Below are 21,012 nucleotides of genomic sequence, written 5' to 3'. Positions count from 1 at the left end.
GTATAAAATTCTCCTTCTATACAAGTTGTACGAAATATTTAGGGTGGGTAGTGCATTTGCGCATATATGACGATTGCAAAACACTTCTCGTAGGAGATTACTTGCTTGTTCCCAAATTATTATAATCTATTTTTTTTAAAAGGCATGCTTAAATGCTTGCATGCTACTTATTACTATGTATCTATGCAGATGCAACGCCAGCACTGCCACTGGAGAGAACATAGTAAAGTTATGATGAATAGAATAGAATAGAATAGAAAAACTTTATTGCAACACAACAAAAAAAAAGGAAAATACAAGGAAAACAGTAATAGTACTTAGTGCTAGGGTGCAAAGGCGGCCTTATCACTAAAAGTGATCTTTTAAAGGCAACCTGAGCGTACGAAGCCGATAAAAGAGTGGAAAATGGATGGTGCATAAAGTAAGTTACAAAAAAAAACAAAAAAAAGAAATGTCATATAAACTTACATGAACATACATACTACATTTACACATTTATTAACTACACAAATACCAACATAAATTTATATATACTATGATAGATATATGTGATGAGTGGTGTCTTCTCTATTAATATAACTCAATGTTATTAGCAAATTAGGCCCGTAGATATATTACGCACCACTTAAAAATAAAATAAGTTTCAAGTAAGGATTCAGAACTATTAGAAAGTTTTAAATTATTCGAAAATAGAACTTTCTATCGAATTTAACCTTCTTTTGCTCTATTAAAAAGAGAGTCATTTTAATAAAGCAAAAGGTGGAATGAATCGAATAAGATACCTTCCTACGCAATTTTTTTTTTTCAACGCACACATCGCCATCTAGCCCCAAAGTAAGCGTAGCTTGTGTTATGGGTACTAAGATGACTGATGAATATTTTTATGAATAATATACATAAATACTTATAATATATCTACATATAAACACCCAGACACTGAAAAACATTCATGCTCATCACACAAACATTTTCCAGTAGTGAGAATCGAACCCACGGGTTGGCACTCAGAAAGCAGGGTCACTGCAAACTGCGCCATTCGGCCGTCAAAATAAAAGTAAATATAATACCCAAATAGTACAAAGCAAATTAGGATGTATTTATAATAGCCTTATTAAACCATGATTATGGCTTGAAGTTCATAGCTGCTAATTTAAATGCACCCTCAGAAGGAAAATCAAGAGAAAACCTGACGCAAAGAATACTAAGTACACCTACTCAGTCAAAACTAAATAACTGGCTACATTTTCTCATGCAATCCTATTTGTACTTACTTCACAAATGTGGGTCAAAACCTGAGTAAAGATAAGCTAAACCGTCGGAATTTAGATTAAAATTTGTCTATCTCGTAGTAGGTACGATAAAAGTGAATAGCAAATTATTGTACGTATTTTCGTTCCTTGATCTTTTAAGAGTTACTAAGGTAAATGTTAACATTGGAAAAGGCCCCGTTCAGTACCCTATTCATGATTCTTATGACTGACTTAAAGTAACATTTCATTCAGTACATTTGATTATTACCATTTTTTTTTAATTACTACATTTTTTTTTTATATTGGACAGGAGCACGCAGGTTTTGCCTTGTGGGAGGCTATGGCCGTGGCTAGTTTCCACCCTACTGCCAAAGTCGTACCGCTAAGCGATTTAGCGTTCCGGTATGATGTCACGTGGTTAAAAAAACTTAAAACCTTTCGCATGAGTCACTCTGTTCATTAGTAAAAACCGTATGAAAATCCGTTCGGTAGTTATTCAGTTTTTCGCGCCCAGACAGACAGACGCGGCGGAGCACTTTGTTTTATGCTATAATATGTAAAGACACCTTACAGATAGATTTTCATGTTTTTCGCGGAGTATAGCAAAATAAGCTTAATTTTCATAGTAACGAAGTGTAGAATTTCACCAGCTCGACGTAATTAATACGCACAAAGAGCTGTACTACAAGATATTGTTTTAATTCCTTACAACAAAATTCGTTATATATTATGTATAGTTGTTTACATGATCAACTACGGATCTATATGTCGCGATTGGAGAGATATTCAGACTCTGGAAATCGGAAATTCGACTGCCACCATCACGTAACAGTTAAAAAACACTAAAGAAAAAGTTAAATTTCCACCGTCTTGGTAAATATGAAGAGACATATTATTCCACGCATGTGAAATAGCGGGTAAAAGTATTGAATTTAAATGCTTTACTCAAAAATCCTCCATTCGCCGGGAGAACACGTGGCGCCAAACTAAAATATACCACTCAAGAGACGGGCTGAGCTCCCGCAGACTACGGAACTGGGTCAAAATGATTGACTTATTTCTCTATTTGCGACGTTACATCCTAACACCTGCAGTTCTATTCTCTAATGGCGCAGCTTTTACTCTACGCTGGTTCACCTTATGATGTTTCGAATGAAGTAAACGACAAACACAGCGTTTTCGTTAATAACTTGAATGCGTTGAGTCATAGAGATAACTTAGCAAATTATCACTTAGAACTAGTATAAAACATCTGAGAAGACAATAGTTTTTTAATAGAGTGCCTAGTATTAGACTATATTTTAGTAAAATACAATTGTAGTACAGGTTTAACTAATATTTTACTCAAAAATAGGTGAGCACTAAAGTGGAACTATACTATATATATATTCCTCAGATCCACAGTCCACATTATTATATCATAAGTTTTATTTAAAAAAATAGTGTTTTTTTAAAACATGCCAGATTAAATTGTATATAAAATGTAATACATTTTAAATTATGTAAGTACTCTAATAAAAGAAAACGCAATTATCAAATTTAAAATATAATCTTTTACTAAGTAGGTATTCGATTAAGATTACTTGTACAAGACAAACTTAAAATGATTCCTCCCTGTAAAAAAGTCTTACAAAAATATTATCATAATAAGTTAATTGAAATGTGATGCTTGCTAGGTTTGTACTTATTATGTACATTTTTTCTTACTGCTATTGCTAAAATTAGAAAGAGTAAATTAATATTAATTAAGGCATGCCGTACCAACTCTTAAATATAAATAATACCACCGACCTAAATGCAAGTTATGGAAATGCTAAACGTCGCTTTAACTACCTTCACAAAAGGCAAGTAGCATTGCATTCGCAAAGTGCGTGCAAAAAGTGCAAAGATTGAAACTGTTCCGTTTAAAACGAGCTGAATCAACGAAAATTTTAGCGGGATACTGAAAATCGATTGCATTGATTTAATTTTCGAATTACGAAATTGATTTAAGTTTCGTCTGTGATAATACCTGATTAGTTAAACTCGAATGCACAGGTAAAATTGAAATAGGTAACCTTTTTTTAAAGCTTAAGCTCATCCATACTGTTCATCTACAGCTAGCGCTTTTAGCGGGAGCGTTTACAAAATGAAATTCATAGCCCAAAATTTGACACTCTAACTCCACTAACAAACCTGTTCGAGTTTATTTTAAATTGACATTATGGTGTTTCGATAATCGAAAACATTTCGCTTAAGCTAAAGGTTTTAATAAAAAGTAAAGTGTAGCGCGACTTGAACTAATCGTGAAATGAAATCAGCATTTATGATGCTGTCCGTCAGTACAACAGAACTCCTTGCCCGCGGAAAAGTTGGTAGGGGTCCACTGTCCCCCGCAGTTCTTGATAAAGAGGAACGCCTTCTCGCGGTGCACGTCTCGCTCCACCGCACCGCAGATCACTGGCCCGGCGCGCGGTAAGTACTTCAGTATCTAGGGATACGAGAAATTTTGTTAAAACTCTTCACCGGCCATCGCGTGCAATTCACATAGGTACAAAAAGTTGTGCCATTTTGCCACACATTTACTTAGTTTATTTAGTTTTTAGCCAATGTTTAAAAGCGTGTTCCAAACAGTTTTTTTACTTTTTGTTTCTGTGTATCATATTTTGTTATTCTAGAACTACTAATCTGATTTATATTACCTTGAATACATATTATATAAATAGGTGTATTCTGTAAGCGTTACTTGATCTGTTAGGCGTTAAACAATTAAAATTCAAAATTTATTTAATTCAAGTAATCCAAGTTTAAAAGCACTTTTGAAACGTCAAGTTAATCTAGTACTTTGTAGTTATTCTACCAACGGTTCCAAGGGCAGATCCTAACGTGAATAGCCGGCAAGAAACTCAGCAGATTGCTCTTTTTCCACATCATTTAACAGTTTACAGTGCATGACAGGAGGCATTTTTCTCTTCTTCATGTGTAAGAAAAATCTTCCATAGCTTTACTTTCAGAACATGGGCGCACGTGGTAAGTACCTCAGGTACCTCCTCTTTAACTAAGTAAATAACGTATCTCCAGTTGATTGTACTAAAGCAATGAAACCGTAAAGAGTAGGTAATTAAAATGAAAATCTACGAGGGAAATGAATGCTGAGACGTCGTACACTTAATTTTATTGTCGGTCCGCATCACTTTCTAATTCTAAACTGTAAACAAACCCGGCAGACATTTGCATGAACACCACAAAGCATCATATTTTATCGAGTGCGTAGAAAAAGGAAGGATTGTTTTAATTTAATAAAGCCTATTGTTATCCTAGTCGACAGACTGTTAAGGGAGGTAAAATATATTTTTTTAATAAGTAGAAACAATTTTTTTTGTGAGTTATTAAAACTATAATAGGCATGATGATTTTTTTTTTAAATGGACTATGATGTTCATAAGTATATGCTATAAAAAAATATTTTATTTTTGGAGAATTTAAAGGTTTTATTAAAATAAATTGCAAATAATATTTAAAAAAATATTTGCCGCGAAAACGCTCGCCGTGTGTCATGGCTGCACTCGTGCTGTCATAGGAAAATTAGAGATAGTAAATCCTTGTTTGATAGTTAAAGATTTTGAATTGATAACAAAAAACTTAACAACTGATAAGTTGTTTACAATCACAAAATATTTCGTTGTTTAAGCGGTACAAAATTATGTTTATAATAGCCTTAATTTTGAATTTTAACTGTCATGGCGGTCCTGTCATGCCATACATCACTAGATTTCGCAGTTTTTTTTCATTGCAAGTGAAATCCAATCTCACTTCGAATATAAATAAAAAAAAAGTTTTTTATAATACATGAGTCATATTACATCTTTAGATAAATCCAATATTTAAACGATTCTTTGTTACTGTCATCATGCGTATTAGACCTTACAATGGTCATTTGAAAGGTGCTCTCAGTAGAAGCGAGAGAAAATTGATTAAACTATTCCATCGTTATTCCACGTTTATTTATATAAGTATCACTAATTAGATAGCTATTCCCAGTAATGACGGCTGATAAGAATAAAATTGTCACCACCTCTCCTCTTTCCACGGGTTCGTACGAGGCGACTAAGGAAATATTTGGAGAACGGCAGCAGGATCCTCTGTGCAACTACCTCTATCTACAGCGATCACCAAACGGTTTGCATGCAGCGTTTTGATTATGAGCAAACTCTCCCGTTAGGCCAGGGCCTTTAGTTCAGCAGTGGACTTTTATAGGCTTTTGATGATGAATTAAGGTAAAGCATCGGTAAAAAGATTTCCTGAAATGTTGTCTTTATAAAAAAATACCTAATCGAATCAAAAATCAAATATATACCTAACCTTAACTGATTTTTATGACATTAAAACGTGTTTGTGTGTACATCTACCGTGTCCGTAATTTACTTATTGTTTTAATATAAGCTAGGACCTTAATCTTTCATTTGCCACAGTAATCCGCGAACCCTTTATCTTAAATGAGCCCCGATGTTAGGGTTTTTACTGAGTATTTTTTTTAAAAACTTCTGAAGGTTTTTTCTATGAAAGTTTTGATCGATGGAACTAGGTTGTAGAACAAAGGTTTTCCATTATATTAATAGGTACTGCAACTGGTAATACTACCCTTTTATTGAAGTAGCCTCTACCAGTCATACTTGTTTTGTGGCGAACTACAATAATTCCACGGCTGTTATAGAGTTTTTCTGTATGTGTATTATGTGTTTATAATTGACGGACCAAACCGAAGGGCTACCTAATGGTAAGTGAAAAATCAAGTAAATACTCTGAAAACCATACCCTTGAGGCTGAAATAGGTACAATATTGCAACAATGCTTCTTTGCTTTCAGAAATAAACATGGCGGTAGTAATTCCCGGGACGAGCTCTGCTTTAAAAATCTCTTCTGCTTCTAATGTTGGTACTGTTAAGGGAAGGCCAAACCACGTCATCCAACCTGCGTCCGATTGCGTCCAGCGTACAACCAATCCGAGCAGCGCGCTTTCGAGCAAAAGTCTTGCAATTGGTCGCTCGCAAGACCAAAAGTTAAAAGACTCTCAGGTTGAGGCGGTGTGGCCTTCGCTTTATAGTTAACACATCGTGTTTGTTATTTATGTACCTGCTAGCAATATAAACGACATACAGACGGTTAAAGTTACAAAGTTATGATTGTTAATATTGTAAAAAACACACTTTCTAGGCCTACTGACCTATTTCGCAAGCTTTTGGCTCCGTGCTTTAGGAAAACAGACTGTGATACCTACGATGCGCCACTTCTCTTTCATGTGAAAAGGCCGCATCTATCAAGTTTTAAAGTATCTACCTACCAAGTCAAGTAATTTCTAGCTCGCTATAGCATATCCAACGGCTATTCTTCTGTAGAAATAACTATCAATTAATTTTTCTAAATATGTTTCTTTAAGAAGAGTTATTTTGAGTTAATTGAAGTTATTAGTTAGTATTTTTAAAGAGTTATTTTGAGTTGATTCGTTAGTAAATTTAATTGACCCAACCAGGACTTTGCAGCTTCCTCGTTGGACTAGTGGTTAAAATTAAGGACTAGGCAACACGACTACAGTAGGGGTCGTTGGTTAGATTTTCGGGTCTACCCAAAAATTATTGGAATTTCTGTTGAAAAAACCGATTCATTATTACTATCAAACCTATTGTCTCATAGCATGTACTGTGATCGCCCCGGTTTTTATCCCTGCGTGTCACGTAATCCTAACTAATATTATAAATGCACCTTTTATTTGTCAGCCGATTGGCGTAGTGGGCAGCGACCCAGCTTTCTGAGTGTTTGTGTGATGAAAATGAATGTTTTTCAGCCGTCTTCACTAATATACCTTCCTAATATTATAGATTTATGAGTGTATTTGTTTATTAGCCGTTCCTTGAAATCTCTGATAATCAACTTGCATTTGGCATAGAGTTAGTTTAAAGGACGGAGAGTAACATAGGCTCTTTAGCCCAGGAAAACGAACAGTTCTCAGGGGTTTGTAAAAAACGTTATAAACGCGGCAACAATGATGATTAAAATCGTTATAGCCCACCGACCTGCATTGGAGAAGGGTGTAGCTCTGCATGCCCTGACTAGCTCTGTACTATCGCTTACTATGAGATACTTTTTGAGATTACCCCAATGGCATAGACAACATTTTTTTTTTAGTTTACAATTACCTTAACAGATAATTTATTTGCAATGAGTCTGATACTTATTGTTTCATAAAAAACTAATCCGAAAGGGTCCGGAAAAAATGATTAACTGACTGACTTTACGTGTTTAACAGGGGATTACAAACTTAGCCTTTGTGCCGAAACGTGGCATTCAAACTATGGCATTCAAACTATGGCAAGAAGGCTTGATATCAGGCAGACGGTCAGCTTTTAAATATGTAAAAACCAAAACAACTTGAAGTTTGAACAAGTCAACAAGCAAAAGAAGAAAGAAGGTATAGATAATACATACCACATCCAAGCATTTACTGATGCAGTGCTTGAATCCGCCGGTACCACAGGGCAAGCTTGGGCTGTCGGTGTCGTATGTCACTACAGGCTCACCCTGTGGCGGGCCTCGCGGCCGGCTGCGGCGTCCATTCGTGATGCCGACCTGCTGCGACATAAACACGCCGCATTGGCACGGCTCTATCTGGAAATAAGACGATAAAAAATTATAATTTTTCTAGGGGAAATTGCAATGAAAGCCCTGTTAAATTTCGTCTCAAAAATTATATGCAAACGACGTCGAGGGACGTTTTTTTATGGATCAATATTTTTTGAGGAGTCTAAGTATCAAAAAGGAACACTTTATGTTAAATACTTTGGTTTTCTTTTTTGCATTCTAAAATTCTTATGCACTTTGGACCGGAACTTTGTAATTTTAGGCTAGTTTTATGTAGGAATAGGTTCATCAAACAACGTCTATAGTAATCGACGTAGATAACAATATTTGAAATCTTTTGGAAATGCGAGAAGTAGTACGTAGAGTAGAGTAGTAGTACGTAGTGGCCGCTATTATTTGAAAATGTTTTTATAGTGATTAACGTCCTCAAATTAACTGGTATCGTCGTCCGATTTATTTATTTTTATTATAGCTATTAAAAACACGAGTAAAGATCAAAAACTGGTCTACTAAATTCACCATTTCCGCTCATCTCTCAAATTCTCAAGCAAATAAGACAAGACAAGAATTAAATGAAAAAATAGATTAGCAAATAAGTTTATAAAATGTCACGGGATATTCGAAATAATTATGTATAGGACTTATTTAGTGGATAAATCTAGTACATCCTACACCTACCTATTTATGTCTCACTTCTGAGCACAGATCTCATTTCTTATTTAAAGGAGAGCGGATTTGATGGGTTTTTGGAATTTAACCTTTGGTTTAACATGTTCCTAAATGATAATGACCGTCGTGCTCTCCGAGGCACAGATATAGAACAATTTCTAAGTTCCAGATTAGTAGTGCATTTTGGTATTTATTTATATTACAACACTCTTGGCACTATCCCGTTCTTTTGCTCTAAGTCCTTTCTACAAAGGTTGCCTCTAAGAGTTTGCTTGCAGCAATAAGGCCGCCTTTGTATGTCTACATTGTTTACTGTTTCATTTATGTTTCTTTTCCTATATGTATGTTTTATGTGCAATAAAGTGTTCCTTCTTTTTCTTCTTCTAGTACAGACTAGTTTGGTCTCAACCCGGGAATCAATCGCAGACTAGCTAATTCGCGGTTTAAAATGCGCCTGTTGCTGACCGCATTACCAACGAGGTAAAAACCGATTACAATGTTTGAAATAATCCAAATAACGTACTAAGTACCTACCTTTTTATTTTAACACTTACAGAAACTTACTAACCTCATCAAAATCCTCGTCTACATCAACTGTTTCGAATGACTTCAAGCTTTCCATTTCATCTCGCTTCAGCTTTCGCCTGGCTTCGCTTGTGGTCATTAACCATAAAAATGCTGCCAGCATTCCCCAACGTCGAAAACCAATCATCGTAAGACTGGTGATCTGAAATTTATGGGCAAGTGTAAAAACGGTTTGATTGTTTTTAAGCTTTTTTATATTTCAATACATGGGAGGCTATTGGATGTAATCGCACTGCGCGGCTAGCATTGGCAGAAGACTTTTTCTCACTGGTTTAAGGACAAAATTCTCCCACAGCTTTATAAACTCTCCGAGCATTGTACAAGTGGAAATAATATCCAAATAATATACGATAATAATCATTATTATATCAGCCCATTACTGGGCACGGGTCTCCTCCCACAATGAGAAAGGTTTAGGTCGCAGTACACCACGCTGGCCCAGTACGGTTTGAAGTGTGAAGTCCACACACGATTCTGAGATCATTATGGAGAACTCTCAGGCATGCAGGTCTACTCAAGTGATACTTTAATTATTTAGTACTTACTACGCACATAGTTATGTCCTGAGGCATAACTATGTGGTATATGCTGAGATTTGAAATCGGCCCCCTGAAGTCCACTGGGGTATCACCGCTTCAACGTAAATAATAAACAGGGTTAAATTACTCATATTCCTTGTTCATATTAATTGTATTGCTTGTCGGGGGAAATAATCGGGGATATAATTTTTGTCTCCTGCCTATGCTATGCATGCTGGTGTTAAAGACTGACCTGTTAGGGGTAGGTCAGTTACATTTAACACATACAACCAATTGACTCCTATCGCATCGTACAGGGACACTATATCGCTTGATGGCACGTCTTAGTTGGTTATGTGGTAACAAAACCACCGAACCAGACCGGAGAAAATTCACAAAAGTATTAATCAAAATTGCCCCTCTCGAGCGAACCCAATCCCTTGTGAAACCATATAGCGCCACTAGTTTATTATATTAATTGACTCACCTATCTGGTCCAGTGGAAATATTATACTCTCAGCCAGCAAGAGTTCCCGGTTCTATCATATAAGCAACTAAGTAAATTAACAGGATGACACTTATAAACTCAACTTTATGATGATATAAACCCGTTCACATCGCTGAATAACCAATAGAACCAAAATGAGGTTAATATGACAATAGCTCTATTTAAATCCGTGTCAAAAGGTATTCTAATAACGTAGGTACGTAAGCTAAGAATGCTTGCACAGCAAACGTGCAGAATCCATGCATTTACATTGCCGGGCACTTCATACGTGTCGCTCTATAAATTATGCGATTGATAAGGATTCTAAGACGGGAATGCTTCAGAAGATTTAAATATGATAAACAGATTTTAGACATTTTTTCGCGTTTCCGTTTCTTTTGACCGATTTCAAAAAAGGAGAAGGTGGTCCTTAATAAGGCTAAATTGTTTATGTTTGCTACGTGAACACCGTCATTACACGCTTTATTTATAAATCTATTCGGGAATTTCTTTTTATTATAACCTGTTAGGGAGTATGGTAGTCATCGGTTTCTCCGCGACATCGCATCGGAAAAAAATCACTTAGCGGCACGTCTTTGTCGGTAAAGCCTCCCACAACACCATACCAGACAAAATTCAGAAATTATAAATTCCCAAATCGCCTCTGCCGGTGTAGGACCTCCTACTTAAATTTCCAGTGCTCATCGTTGCGACAGGGAGATTGTCAGAAGTCGACTTGCTGTTCCTGGCGACAACCTGTAAATATTGGTCAGGACGTTGGTATCACCAATAAATAAATATACTAAGACAATACACACATCGCCATCTAGCCCCAAAGTAATCGTAGCTTGGGTTATGGGTGGGACGACTGATTAATATTTTTATAATAATATACATAAATACGTAGAATATACATATAAACACCCAGACACTGAAAAACATTCATGCTCATCACACAAGCATTTTCCAGTAGTGGGAATCGAACCCACGGCCTTGGGCTCAGAAAGCAGAGTCGCTGCAAACTGCGCCAATCGGCCGTCAACTAATAACTACCCTTATACGTCTTTTTATTGTACTGAGTTTCTAAATGACCAACATTAGAGGAATTTAAGCAAAGGCGATGATGTTAATGACCTTTTAAAAATTTAAGCATTTTAGTAGCTCAGCGGCACTCTAAACTAAAAACTTACTTAGTGTTGATTGATGGAACAGGGCATTAATTATTAAAAGTAAGACCTACCAGCCACCTTCTTCATAATATACAAGGCAAGTCGGTTACGGAAAAGTTGGGGAGGTACCTACTAAGCCGTTATTACACTAGGTGGTAATACTTAGAGCTCTGTGGCAAAGCTCGTCCGGGGAAGTACCTACTATAGCGATGCTTATTTCTGCTGCTAATTAGATTTATTTCTATATGAAAACGAAAATAGGTAGGTATACGTTAGGTAGTGGAAATTAAAAGCATATTTGGCTTACCGTATTAGGGTGGACTGCACTAGTTTCATCTCCAGACTGAGAGATAGGCCCTACTGGATCTATCGAACTAGGACCTGATGATCCACAGAAGAACATGCTACACGAGAAACTAAGCCATACCCTGTATCTCCTGGTTAAAATACTGCATCAACTGGTTCTGTTCATTCGAAATTATGGTCAAAGCTTTTTGGTTGGTATAATTCGGAGATAGGTTGGTTATGGTATGTTAATGTTAAAGTAAGTAAATTAAAAATTTAAGACCCCCTCGACTTTCATGGTGTATTTTATTCTACTAGTTAAGCCCTTTCATTTGATACCCATATTGTACGAATTATTGAAAAAAAAATACCAATTGCTATATTATCGATGGCCAACTGGCGCAGTGGGCAGCGACCCTGCTTTCTGTTCTGTTTTCGTTCGATTCCCACAACTGGAAAATGTTTGTGTGATGAACATGATTGTTTTTCGGTGTCTGGGTGTTTATCTGTATATTGTAAGTATTTATGTGTATTATATTCATAAAAATATTCAGCAGCTATCTTAGTACCCATAACACAAGCTACGCTTACTTTTGGGATAGATGGCGATGTGTGTATTGTCGTAGTATATTTATTTATTTATTTTATTTATTCGTTCGGGAAATATGATGCCATAAGCAGACACACTCACATTCACATACACACGCAAACACACACAAACTTATAACACCCCATTGTTTTTGCGTTTGAGGTTAAAAAACGGACTTGAGCAAGGCAGATATTTAGTGATATTTGATTGGGAACCGTGGTGTCCGATCGATATCTGTACGTACTTAGTAACTACCTACCTATTGGTATTTCTCTAACTAGGTAATTAGGTTAAGCAAAGCTAATGGGAATCAGTTATTTATATCCCGGAGTGTTAATCCCGCTAATGGATTATATACTAGGTATGCGATCTCTGTCCAAACCGGCCCTTTAGCTTATAAGCCTACACGAATAAACTATTATAATATCTGCTGTCGCCATAAATATGATGGGTATCTATGGAGTAGCGTGCCAAGCCGTAGTCGCCCCATGATTTTAGAATGGGTCAAATTCTTAATATTTGTTTGATATTCTATTTTCCTTAAAGAAATTGCAATTGCCACCTTCGAATTAATAGGTAAGAATATTAAGTGGAGGCGCGTAGGGTCCCAAAAGCGCCTAGTATATTTCAAATTCAGGTAGATGACTTTCTTCTTTAAATGATGCCCCCTGATATATGCCACCCGGATACATGGGACCGTGTATGCTAAGCCCACAGAATTAAGAACATACAGAATCCGTGTACACGACTAATATTGAAGCATAAATAACCACTCAACTTTAGTAGTGTTTCTTGAACCGGCGGTTAGACACTTCATTCATTTAGCAGTTGACAGTAATTACTTTACCTATAATGTTCTAAACGTTAACTATAAAATGAAGAAAATTAGTAAAGTTTGAGAGCCAGCAACATTCCACGTGTACAACCACTCAACTTTAGTAGTGTTTCTTGAACCGGCGGTTAGACACTTCATTCATTTAGCAGTTGACAGTAATTACTTTACCTATAATGTTCTAAACGTTAACTATAAAATGAGGAAAATGAGTAAAGTTTGAGAGCCAGCAACATTCCACGTGTACACACGTGGATTGAATTGTCTTCTCTGTGGTTGGCTGAATGAGGATTCTGTATGTTCTTAATTCTGTGGCTACGCCATTATCGACCTATCTTCTATGAACACAACTATACTTACTTGAGTAACATAACATGAGTACATAGCTTAATAGGTCTCCTCATATAATCTTCTGATACATCCTCAACACCTCCGGCTAAACCTCTAATGCGGGTCGACTAATATGATTGCAGTTATATAATCTTTCATTACCTAGAGCTACAGACTTATCTAACGGAGCGCCTACGGTTTATGACGAGCAAATCCCCCGACAAGATACATAATTATCTATCTTTCACAAAATATTATCATTCAGAAAACCTGCAAGACGTTCTAAAATACTATTCTGTAAGCTAGACATAGATCGGTAGCGAGGAGCAACGGATAGTCGTCCACTCCAGGAAAAGACTTAGTAGGGACTTGCTGCCACTATTTTGTTCGCGTCTGTCTATCTAATGTGGGAGTTACTAACACTGCGTTTTCCAACGCGATATACAAACCCGGTCCATTTTAATTTCAATCTTGCAACTCTACGGAGGTAAAACATTTTATTTTCTACGCAGGTATCTTTTTTATTTGACCACGTAGTAGGTATAGCGCTCTCCAGCGCCTACTAAAAGAACTTTATTGTCTTATAAAGCATGACTAACAGGTCAAGTTTAAACTTTGGTAAGGAGTCTGGCTCTAGAGCCATTAACATTATCAGGCCACCTTAAATCTGTTCTTTAAATAAACAACAGGAGAGAGGGATGTAAGAGTTCGATACGCTCACCATGCTTCTCTAAAGAGGTTTCTTTCTTATGAGGTTATTAGAAAATAACACAAAGGGGTTAAAAAGTAAAACAACCAGCAAACAGGTATCATTTTACAAATGAATCATTTAATCAATGCTGGGAAAACAATACTGTATTGTTATAATTATAATGTCTTGCAATATACACAAAGGGGTCATCAATCATGATTCAATCAAAAATACCTAAACGAGATTTCTTTAAGGGCTTAGGCACACCGGGACTAATCTTAATAAATATATGAGAGTCTTAAATCCAGAAAACAAAAGATCTAACAGTTATTTTCAACAACACTGCTCATTGGCATTGAGTGCGCTTTATTGACTTGTTATTTCATCAATGTGCTAGCGTCACGTTCAAAATAATATGATCTTTTGTAGTTAATAGCGCTGGCAAATTCTTACCAAAAATGCTTGGTTTACCTCCTAAAATATTGATAATTTAATTGCTTTTGTATGGTCAATTTATTTATCATTCCTTTCAAGCAGCAAACGATCAACATTATTACCAAGCATAATGGCCATGATGAAGAAATGAAGGAAGGAAGTATCTACTTTTTCTAAAAAAACATCTTATTTTTGCAGAAATAAACGGTGTTGCCGATATAAATTGTAAATGATATTTAAAAAAATCGATGAAAACGCTCGCCGGGTGTCATGGCGTCATAGACAAATTAGAGCTCTGGTAAGTCCTCACTCCATAGCTAAACATTATTGATTTTTGTATTGATAACAAAAAAAACTTAGCAGCTAATAGTTTGAAATTAAAAATATACTTGATATACGCAGAGATGTTCGAAGTTCAAGCGGTACAAAATTATGATTATATAGACAGATCCAAAATTTTGAAATTGGCGCTTTACCTGTCACGACTGATCAGTAGATTTTACAGTTTTATTTATTGCAAATAAAATCCAATCTCACCTCGAATATAAATAAAAAAAACGTTATTCATAATACATGAATCATATTATATAATATATGAGCGATAATACTTTAGCGATGCTTTGTTACTGTCATTATGGCTATCCCAATGATTGATCAATACCATAAACTTGGGTCACTTCGTTTTTCTATCATCTTTCACAATTTTACTTCTTACATCTTTGATAATTTTAATTTCACACCACATTTTTTGTTGTTGTTTTGGCGAAATACAACGTGCTCATTTGGCACACCTAAAGCCAAAAAAAGCAAAAGAAGAAGAAGATATCCAAATTAGACTTAGCAATAGATTTTTCTATAGTATGACCACCTCGAGTTATTATTATACTATTTAATCCTATCCTGATCCTATTAATTCTTTTCGAAATTCCGTTTCCTTAAAACTTAGTTTTTTTTTTCAATGTAAAAAGCTTCCTGGTTTAAAAAAAATGTATAAAGAATAACACTAGACCACAGAATAAGCAATTGACAATAGTTCAATCGCTCAGCGCGCAGAACCAAGAAACCAAAAAGAAGAAGACCACCTCGAGTACCTAGTTCCAGATTTGCAATCAGTTAGGACTCCACGCTGCGTAGTGCTACGTAATGTAATTCAGTACCAAGCCCACTAAGCTCTTTTATTACCAGCATGTCAGTGGTAATAAAAGAGGTTGGCACTCTTTTTTTGTCTCCATTCGTTGAGCAACATTTTGGCGCTGTAAGTCGCCAAGCTGAAATACGAGAGTCGAAAAAAATGTGAATTACTTAGAACATAGTAGTGTTTTAAGTAACACAAATTTTAGTTCTAGAGACACTCGTATGCCACTTTTGGCGCTTTAAACGGGTAATTTAAGGCTGTCATGAGTATGCGGACAGCCTACAGCCAGTCAACCGTTAATATTAGAGCTCAGTGAAAAGTAAGATGATGTGTTGAGACCTCGTACAGCGACACAACGCGGTGGACCAGAGACGAAGCGGGGAGACGACTGACACATCGATACCGTGAGCCGAAACGTCTTGGAACAGTGTTACCTACGTTACTGTACCGCACTGGCATACAGTGCGTCGCAATCATAACAGTGCGACGACGCAACGCAACAGTAGGTAACGCACGTGTGCACTCAATCTAGAGGATCATTAAAAAAATACAGACTGAAAAAACTTTCCTACTTTCACCAAACACGCCTTCCTCATCTAGTTACTGCCATAAGGTTCATCAGCTTAGAGAATTTTCCGATCTATGTACTAAGAAGTAAACAGTTGTTCATGAGACCGCAAAATATGTCTTATAATCAATGATCTTATTAAATAATCTAGGAATATTTAATCACAGAACCTCTTTTTTTAAAGTTTAGTAACATACCAGGCTTATCAATCAGGCAAATGTGGAATTAACCGATTTTAATTATTGCAACCCTACTAGCTATAACATAACAATATATTATTAAGAAAAGACACCTTTAGGTTATTATTGAATTACAAAATGCACACTATACTATAAAAATTTAAAACAACCTGCAAACCTGAGCAAAATACTAAATGTAACTATTTCTAATAATGACAAAAATTCTTTACAATAATGGAAATTTTTAAAATGCCATTGAATCATTCTGAAGTAATAACAATATTGTAGAAAACTTGATATAAATCCTTCCATAATAAAAATTAGTTATAGTTATGTATATAAAATAATTGAACTGTACCTTTAAACTGTATGGTTTTTAAAATAACAATTATTATTATTATTAATAGGAATTTATTAAACATACTTTGGACATTTTGCTAAATTAATATTGTATTTTTCAATGTTATAAATAAATTATTTTATGCTAATGACTATCAGTCTCAATTAGTTATTGACTACAAGATTGTACATAATGGACAATGTAAACAGTTTCAATTATTTTAATTTTCAATTATAAATTGCTTTTTTATTGACTATATATGACTTTTACAACTTCATGCAAAATTGGCACTTCAAAACACATCAATATATTGACAAAAACATTTCAGCTTACACACTAACAAAGAATTACATTCAAATCAGATTTGTAAATGTAACAAAACTTAAATAGCTCTTAATTTTATTGATCATAAAATTAAAAATAAATTATTTGTGTACAAATTATCTCAACAGTCTTTGGCCAGCATCAATTTAGCCTCACCTTCAAACACAACCTTTTTCTCTTCCTCAACTATGCAGAAAAACTTGACTTTGAGAATTTTTCTAACATCCACAAGTTCAACACTTATAGTCAGTTTCTCGCCAACAAAACACTTGTTAGGAAACTTCATTGTCTGGGAAACCAGAACTGTGCCTGGCCCTGGTAAGTGGGTACCAATCAACCCAGCTACCAATCCATTTAAAAACGCTCCATGTACAATTGGCCGTTTATTTCCACTATTTTTGTGTAGATAATTGTGATCACTTGTGAGATTCGAGAATGTATCCAGATCCTTCTGAGTCAATGTCTTTTGTATTCTTATTTTATCGCCAGCTTTAAACGACGCACGACTAAATGAAGATGTATGTATCTTACATATCTTTTGATAGTTGTTGTTGGTAACAGCTATATAAGGAAATCGGTTTGATAGCATTTTATGCATGTTTCTACTCCCCAAATTCCTTTGTACAAACTGATTAATTATTAGCACTTTCTGTCTTGCTTACATCATTCATGAAAATATTAGCAAGATTTGAAACTACTTTGTTCTCAGAGCTCTTTAAACTCTGTATATCTTGGATAATGTTTAAACTCTCTACTGCAGATTTTGCATGACTATGATACAAGTAAATAAATATTGTAATTGCTTCAGCTACTGTGTCACTTTGACTTGACTTCAGTAATATGCTGATGCTCTTTAGTTCTGCATGCATTAAAACATATTCAACATTGTCAGGATCTGGAATTTATAATACATAATTATAATCCCAAGATAAGAATATCTTAACAAAAATTTTATCTTAACAAATATTTCATGACCTCCTTATCCAGCTGCAGTGTGCGGTAGCTTCTTGGAAAACCCTGGGAAAGTTCCCTAATTTTCCATGTTAGTGTTCTACCATTATAGATAGTCCATCATAAAATTGCAGGCAAGCTGTGTGTCATTTCATGAGAAAAATCATTCCTTTTAATAAGCTTTTTGTACAGAGTAAGAAGCAGTAGATTTACCTATACATAAGTTAGAGATGCCAGCAGCTGCAAAATGTAATAGTTTTACACTTGTTTCATTCTTCAACACATATATGAAGATGTCTAATACTCCAACTTCTCTCATAAAGCCATAGTTGATAGGGTCATATGCAAAATTAGCTAGATTTGCTAGCACTTGGCATTTGGACTCTGAAAAAGAACATGCTATTAATCCAAGTTTAATAAATTGTATATGTATATACAGGGCTAAATAAAATATAACAGTTAGTTCCTGCAGTTGTTACCATTTTTGTTCAATGACATTTTTTTTAAATTAATACTTTTGGACATATTATATATTTAATATTTTACACATACTCTACTAGCTACTACTCTGTAATGAAACATGGGCAACACTGTGCAAATGATAACTGTAATATGCATGCTCACAGCGGCTTGGCAACAGGGACAAAGGACTGGTGCCTGTTTTGCTGATCACATGTATTTGTGTTCACAGTGTGATCTCACTTTACAGAAATCTTATATGTATCTTTTTTGTATGAAATAAATTAATGCCTAATTTTATGCAGTTTAGGATGCAGGCTATGTAGCCAATATTACAACTGACTGTTTTTATAGATTTAGAAGAAAACTAAATTCATTATGATATTAATTGTGTTATATTTAGTACTAACCAAGGTGTAAATTTAAATTCAAAATTTCTTTATTCATGTTGGCCTATCACAGGCACTTATGAAGCGTTCATACATAAAATATGTTTTCATAATTGTAAGGGGATGGTGATAAATTTGTTCGGCAACTTAAATTTAAAGCTAAGAGGGTTCCAAACACACCCTGGTCTAAGAAGAGCCCACAACAAACTTAGCCAGGTAATTTTTTTTTTGTTATCACCATCTCACAGTAAATTTATGTTAAACTATGAAGTTAGAGCAATTCACACCCAAGCTATTTTATTGTTTAAGTAATCCATAACATTATAATAATAGGTGTGTCAAGTTTCTTCTTGAACCCAGCTAGATTTTATGCTTAGGATTTATGTTATTATTATTAGCATTACCTTAATTCTGTATGAACGCTCCAAAAGAGTAATTTAAATTTTATATTTATTTATTTATTTTATTTTTTATTTTATTTTATTTATTAGGTTTACTTACAAACACTTACACTAATACAACCGTTTTTAAAATTTAACTATTCTATTTAAGTGTAATGTTTTCTTAAAAGTAAACACAGCATATGAAAATATACAATAACACCATAACATGAAAACAAAAGGTATCGTGAATGAGAATATAATAACAACATATCTCACACACTAAAAAATAAATCAAGGTACAGTAAATAAGGGTCAATTGGGCCATGATAAAAATATCTTATCTCTGAACTTATACAACGAGTCAGAGTAAATATCAACTTCAGTGCTAATGTGGTTTAGGGTCTTACATAATCTTGGAACAGGGGAATTGACACCACGAACAGTTCTACGCAACGGGGGACAGAGTGGAGTTATAGGTTTACGGGGATAATTAACAGGTACCCTAAATCTAAAACTGGATAGTAATTGAGGACAGTCAATTTTAGCGTTTAGAATCTTATAAACAAACTGCAGGTCTAGAAGTTCCATGCGTTTTTCTAAAGAGTGCATTTTAAAGTATGCTAGCCTTTCCTTGTATGAAAATTTTCTGTCACCATTTCCAATACTTGCAGCCAAATGCCAGAGAAACCTCTTTTGGATATGTTCTATTCTTAATATGTGCGTTGCGTAATTTATATTGGAATAAAGACAAATTGTCTGAACTGAATTAGCAGTTTTAATATTATTGACAATATTTTGCATATTAAATCCGCCACCTTCTTCCATTCCAGATGCGCAGGAGACTTTGGGCATAAATTGGTAATGTGAGTGATCAGTTTAGTTCTAGTAGAACTATGTATTGTATTAGTTTCTTCCAATAGGCATAATAAATCTGACACTTATATTGCTTATTGGGTATTAATTTAACCTTAAAATAAAATATTTCTATGAACATAGAAAAGCGAGCAAATAAGAGAGACGATGAAATAGGATTAGTGAGGGTCGATAGCCAAAAGGCGAATAGATTATACAGGAAAGTTCGATTATTGTTATCTAATAGTGGCTTAGTAGATACATAAAGATATTACCGAAAGAATCCGTATTGATGTACTCATCCACTAACAATGTTAAATAGCTTTCGCGGTCAGTTCCATTAACGGGAGTTCGTTTTTGAAGTTGCACTTTACTACTAAACATTGAAATAATAGATAACTTTCATATTCAAATTTAAAAATTTAAGTTTCCATGGGCCTTGTTACGATTTGGCAATGGAAATCGGAAAAATAAATCAAATTCAATGTTGATTATGTCGCTAGAATAGAAATATTTGATTAGACATTTGACACTTTGAACTTCGAATTTGAAGTCAGAGTCGGACTCAACACAAAGACAGACTTGACACTTGTAATTCTTGACAGACTACATTTTACCTACACCACGGCCAAAAATATAAATTATTGTTCCACGAAATAAGAAAAAAATTTCGTTCGTTTTCGATTTTATTTAATTTTTACTATTTTAGTTTTTTATATTGATTTAAAATTATAAACTTTATTTCTTAAATATTAATTACACAAGCGTTTCATGGTACGAATATTCTATTTATATAATTTTTTCTCAAATTACTATCCGGTTTTCTATTTTATTGACGTGTATGTGAGCAGCCTGAAATTTAATAAGTGCAAGTTAGTTAAAGCGATTAATAATCCTTTATCGTGGTAAAATATCCACTTAAACACAAACTTTGTTCAGAAATAACTTTGAAATACGTAGGTATTTCAAAGTTATTT

The 21,012-nt window shown here is 34.8% G+C and overlaps 2 protein-coding genes across 2 annotated transcripts; both read right to left on the bottom strand.

Annotated features, from left to right (window-relative positions):
* Positions 1–2,783: 2,783 nt before the first annotated feature.
* On the bottom strand, positions 2,784–10,289 carry LOC120637690 (follicle cell protein 3C-1). The gene is made up of 4 exons (XM_039909640.1): positions 10,125–10,289; positions 9,103–9,261; positions 7,713–7,892; positions 2,784–3,720 (listed from the first exon to the last, which is right to left on the bottom strand). Exons 2-4 carry the CDS (start codon positions 9,244–9,246, stop codon positions 3,547–3,549), a joined length of 498 nt encoding a protein of 165 aa, XP_039765574.1. The 5' UTR covers positions 9,247–9,261; positions 10,125–10,289; the 3' UTR covers positions 2,784–3,546.
* Positions 10,290–17,486: 7,197 nt separating this feature from the next.
* LOC120637897 (armadillo repeat-containing protein 7) lies at positions 17,487–20,594 on the bottom strand. The gene is made up of 3 exons (XM_039909953.1): positions 20,311–20,594; positions 18,166–18,336; positions 17,487–17,896 (listed from the first exon to the last, which is right to left on the bottom strand). The coding sequence occupies exons 1-3, from the start codon at positions 20,417–20,419 to the stop codon at positions 17,634–17,636; spliced, it is 543 nt and encodes a 180-aa protein (XP_039765887.1). The 5' UTR covers positions 20,420–20,594; the 3' UTR covers positions 17,487–17,633.
* Positions 20,595–21,012: the final 418 nt, after the last annotated feature.

Source organism: Pararge aegeria, chromosome 4, assembly GCF_905163445.1.
Source record: "Pararge aegeria chromosome 4, ilParAegt1.1, whole genome shotgun sequence".
Lineage (NCBI taxonomy): Eukaryota > Metazoa > Arthropoda > Insecta > Lepidoptera > Nymphalidae > Pararge > Pararge aegeria.
The sequence above is the reverse complement of the archived record's forward strand: the minus strand, read 5'-3'. Positions and strand labels throughout refer to the sequence as shown.

What these genes read in the sequence shown, in the direction of transcription:
- LOC120637690 (XM_039909640.1), bottom strand. Translation starts at nt 9,246, where the DNA reads ATGATTGGTTTTCGACGTTGGGGAATGCTGGCAGCATTTTTATGGTTA. An exon ending in TAGACGAGGATTTTGATGAG is followed by an intron (nt 7,893 to 9,102) that starts GTTAGTAAGTTT and finishes TCTTATTTCCAG; the next exon opens with ATAGAGCCGTGCCAATGCGG. An exon ending in TCAGTAAATGCTTGGATGTG is followed by an intron (nt 3,721 to 7,712) that starts GTATGTATTATC and finishes TCGTATCCCTAG; the next exon opens with ATACTGAAGTACTTACCGCG.
- LOC120637897 (XM_039909953.1), bottom strand. Translation starts at nt 20,419, where the DNA reads ATGTTTAGTAGTAAAGTGCAACTTCAAAAACGAACTCCCGTTAATGGA. An exon ending in CATCAATACGGATTCTTTCG is followed by an intron (nt 18,337 to 20,310) that starts GTAATATCTTTA and finishes GTTCTTTTTCAG; the next exon opens with AGTCCAAATGCCAAGTGCTA. An exon ending in CATCTCTAACTTATGTATAG is followed by an intron (nt 17,897 to 18,165) that starts GTAAATCTACTG and finishes TATAAATTCCAG; the next exon opens with ATCCTGACAATGTTGAATAT.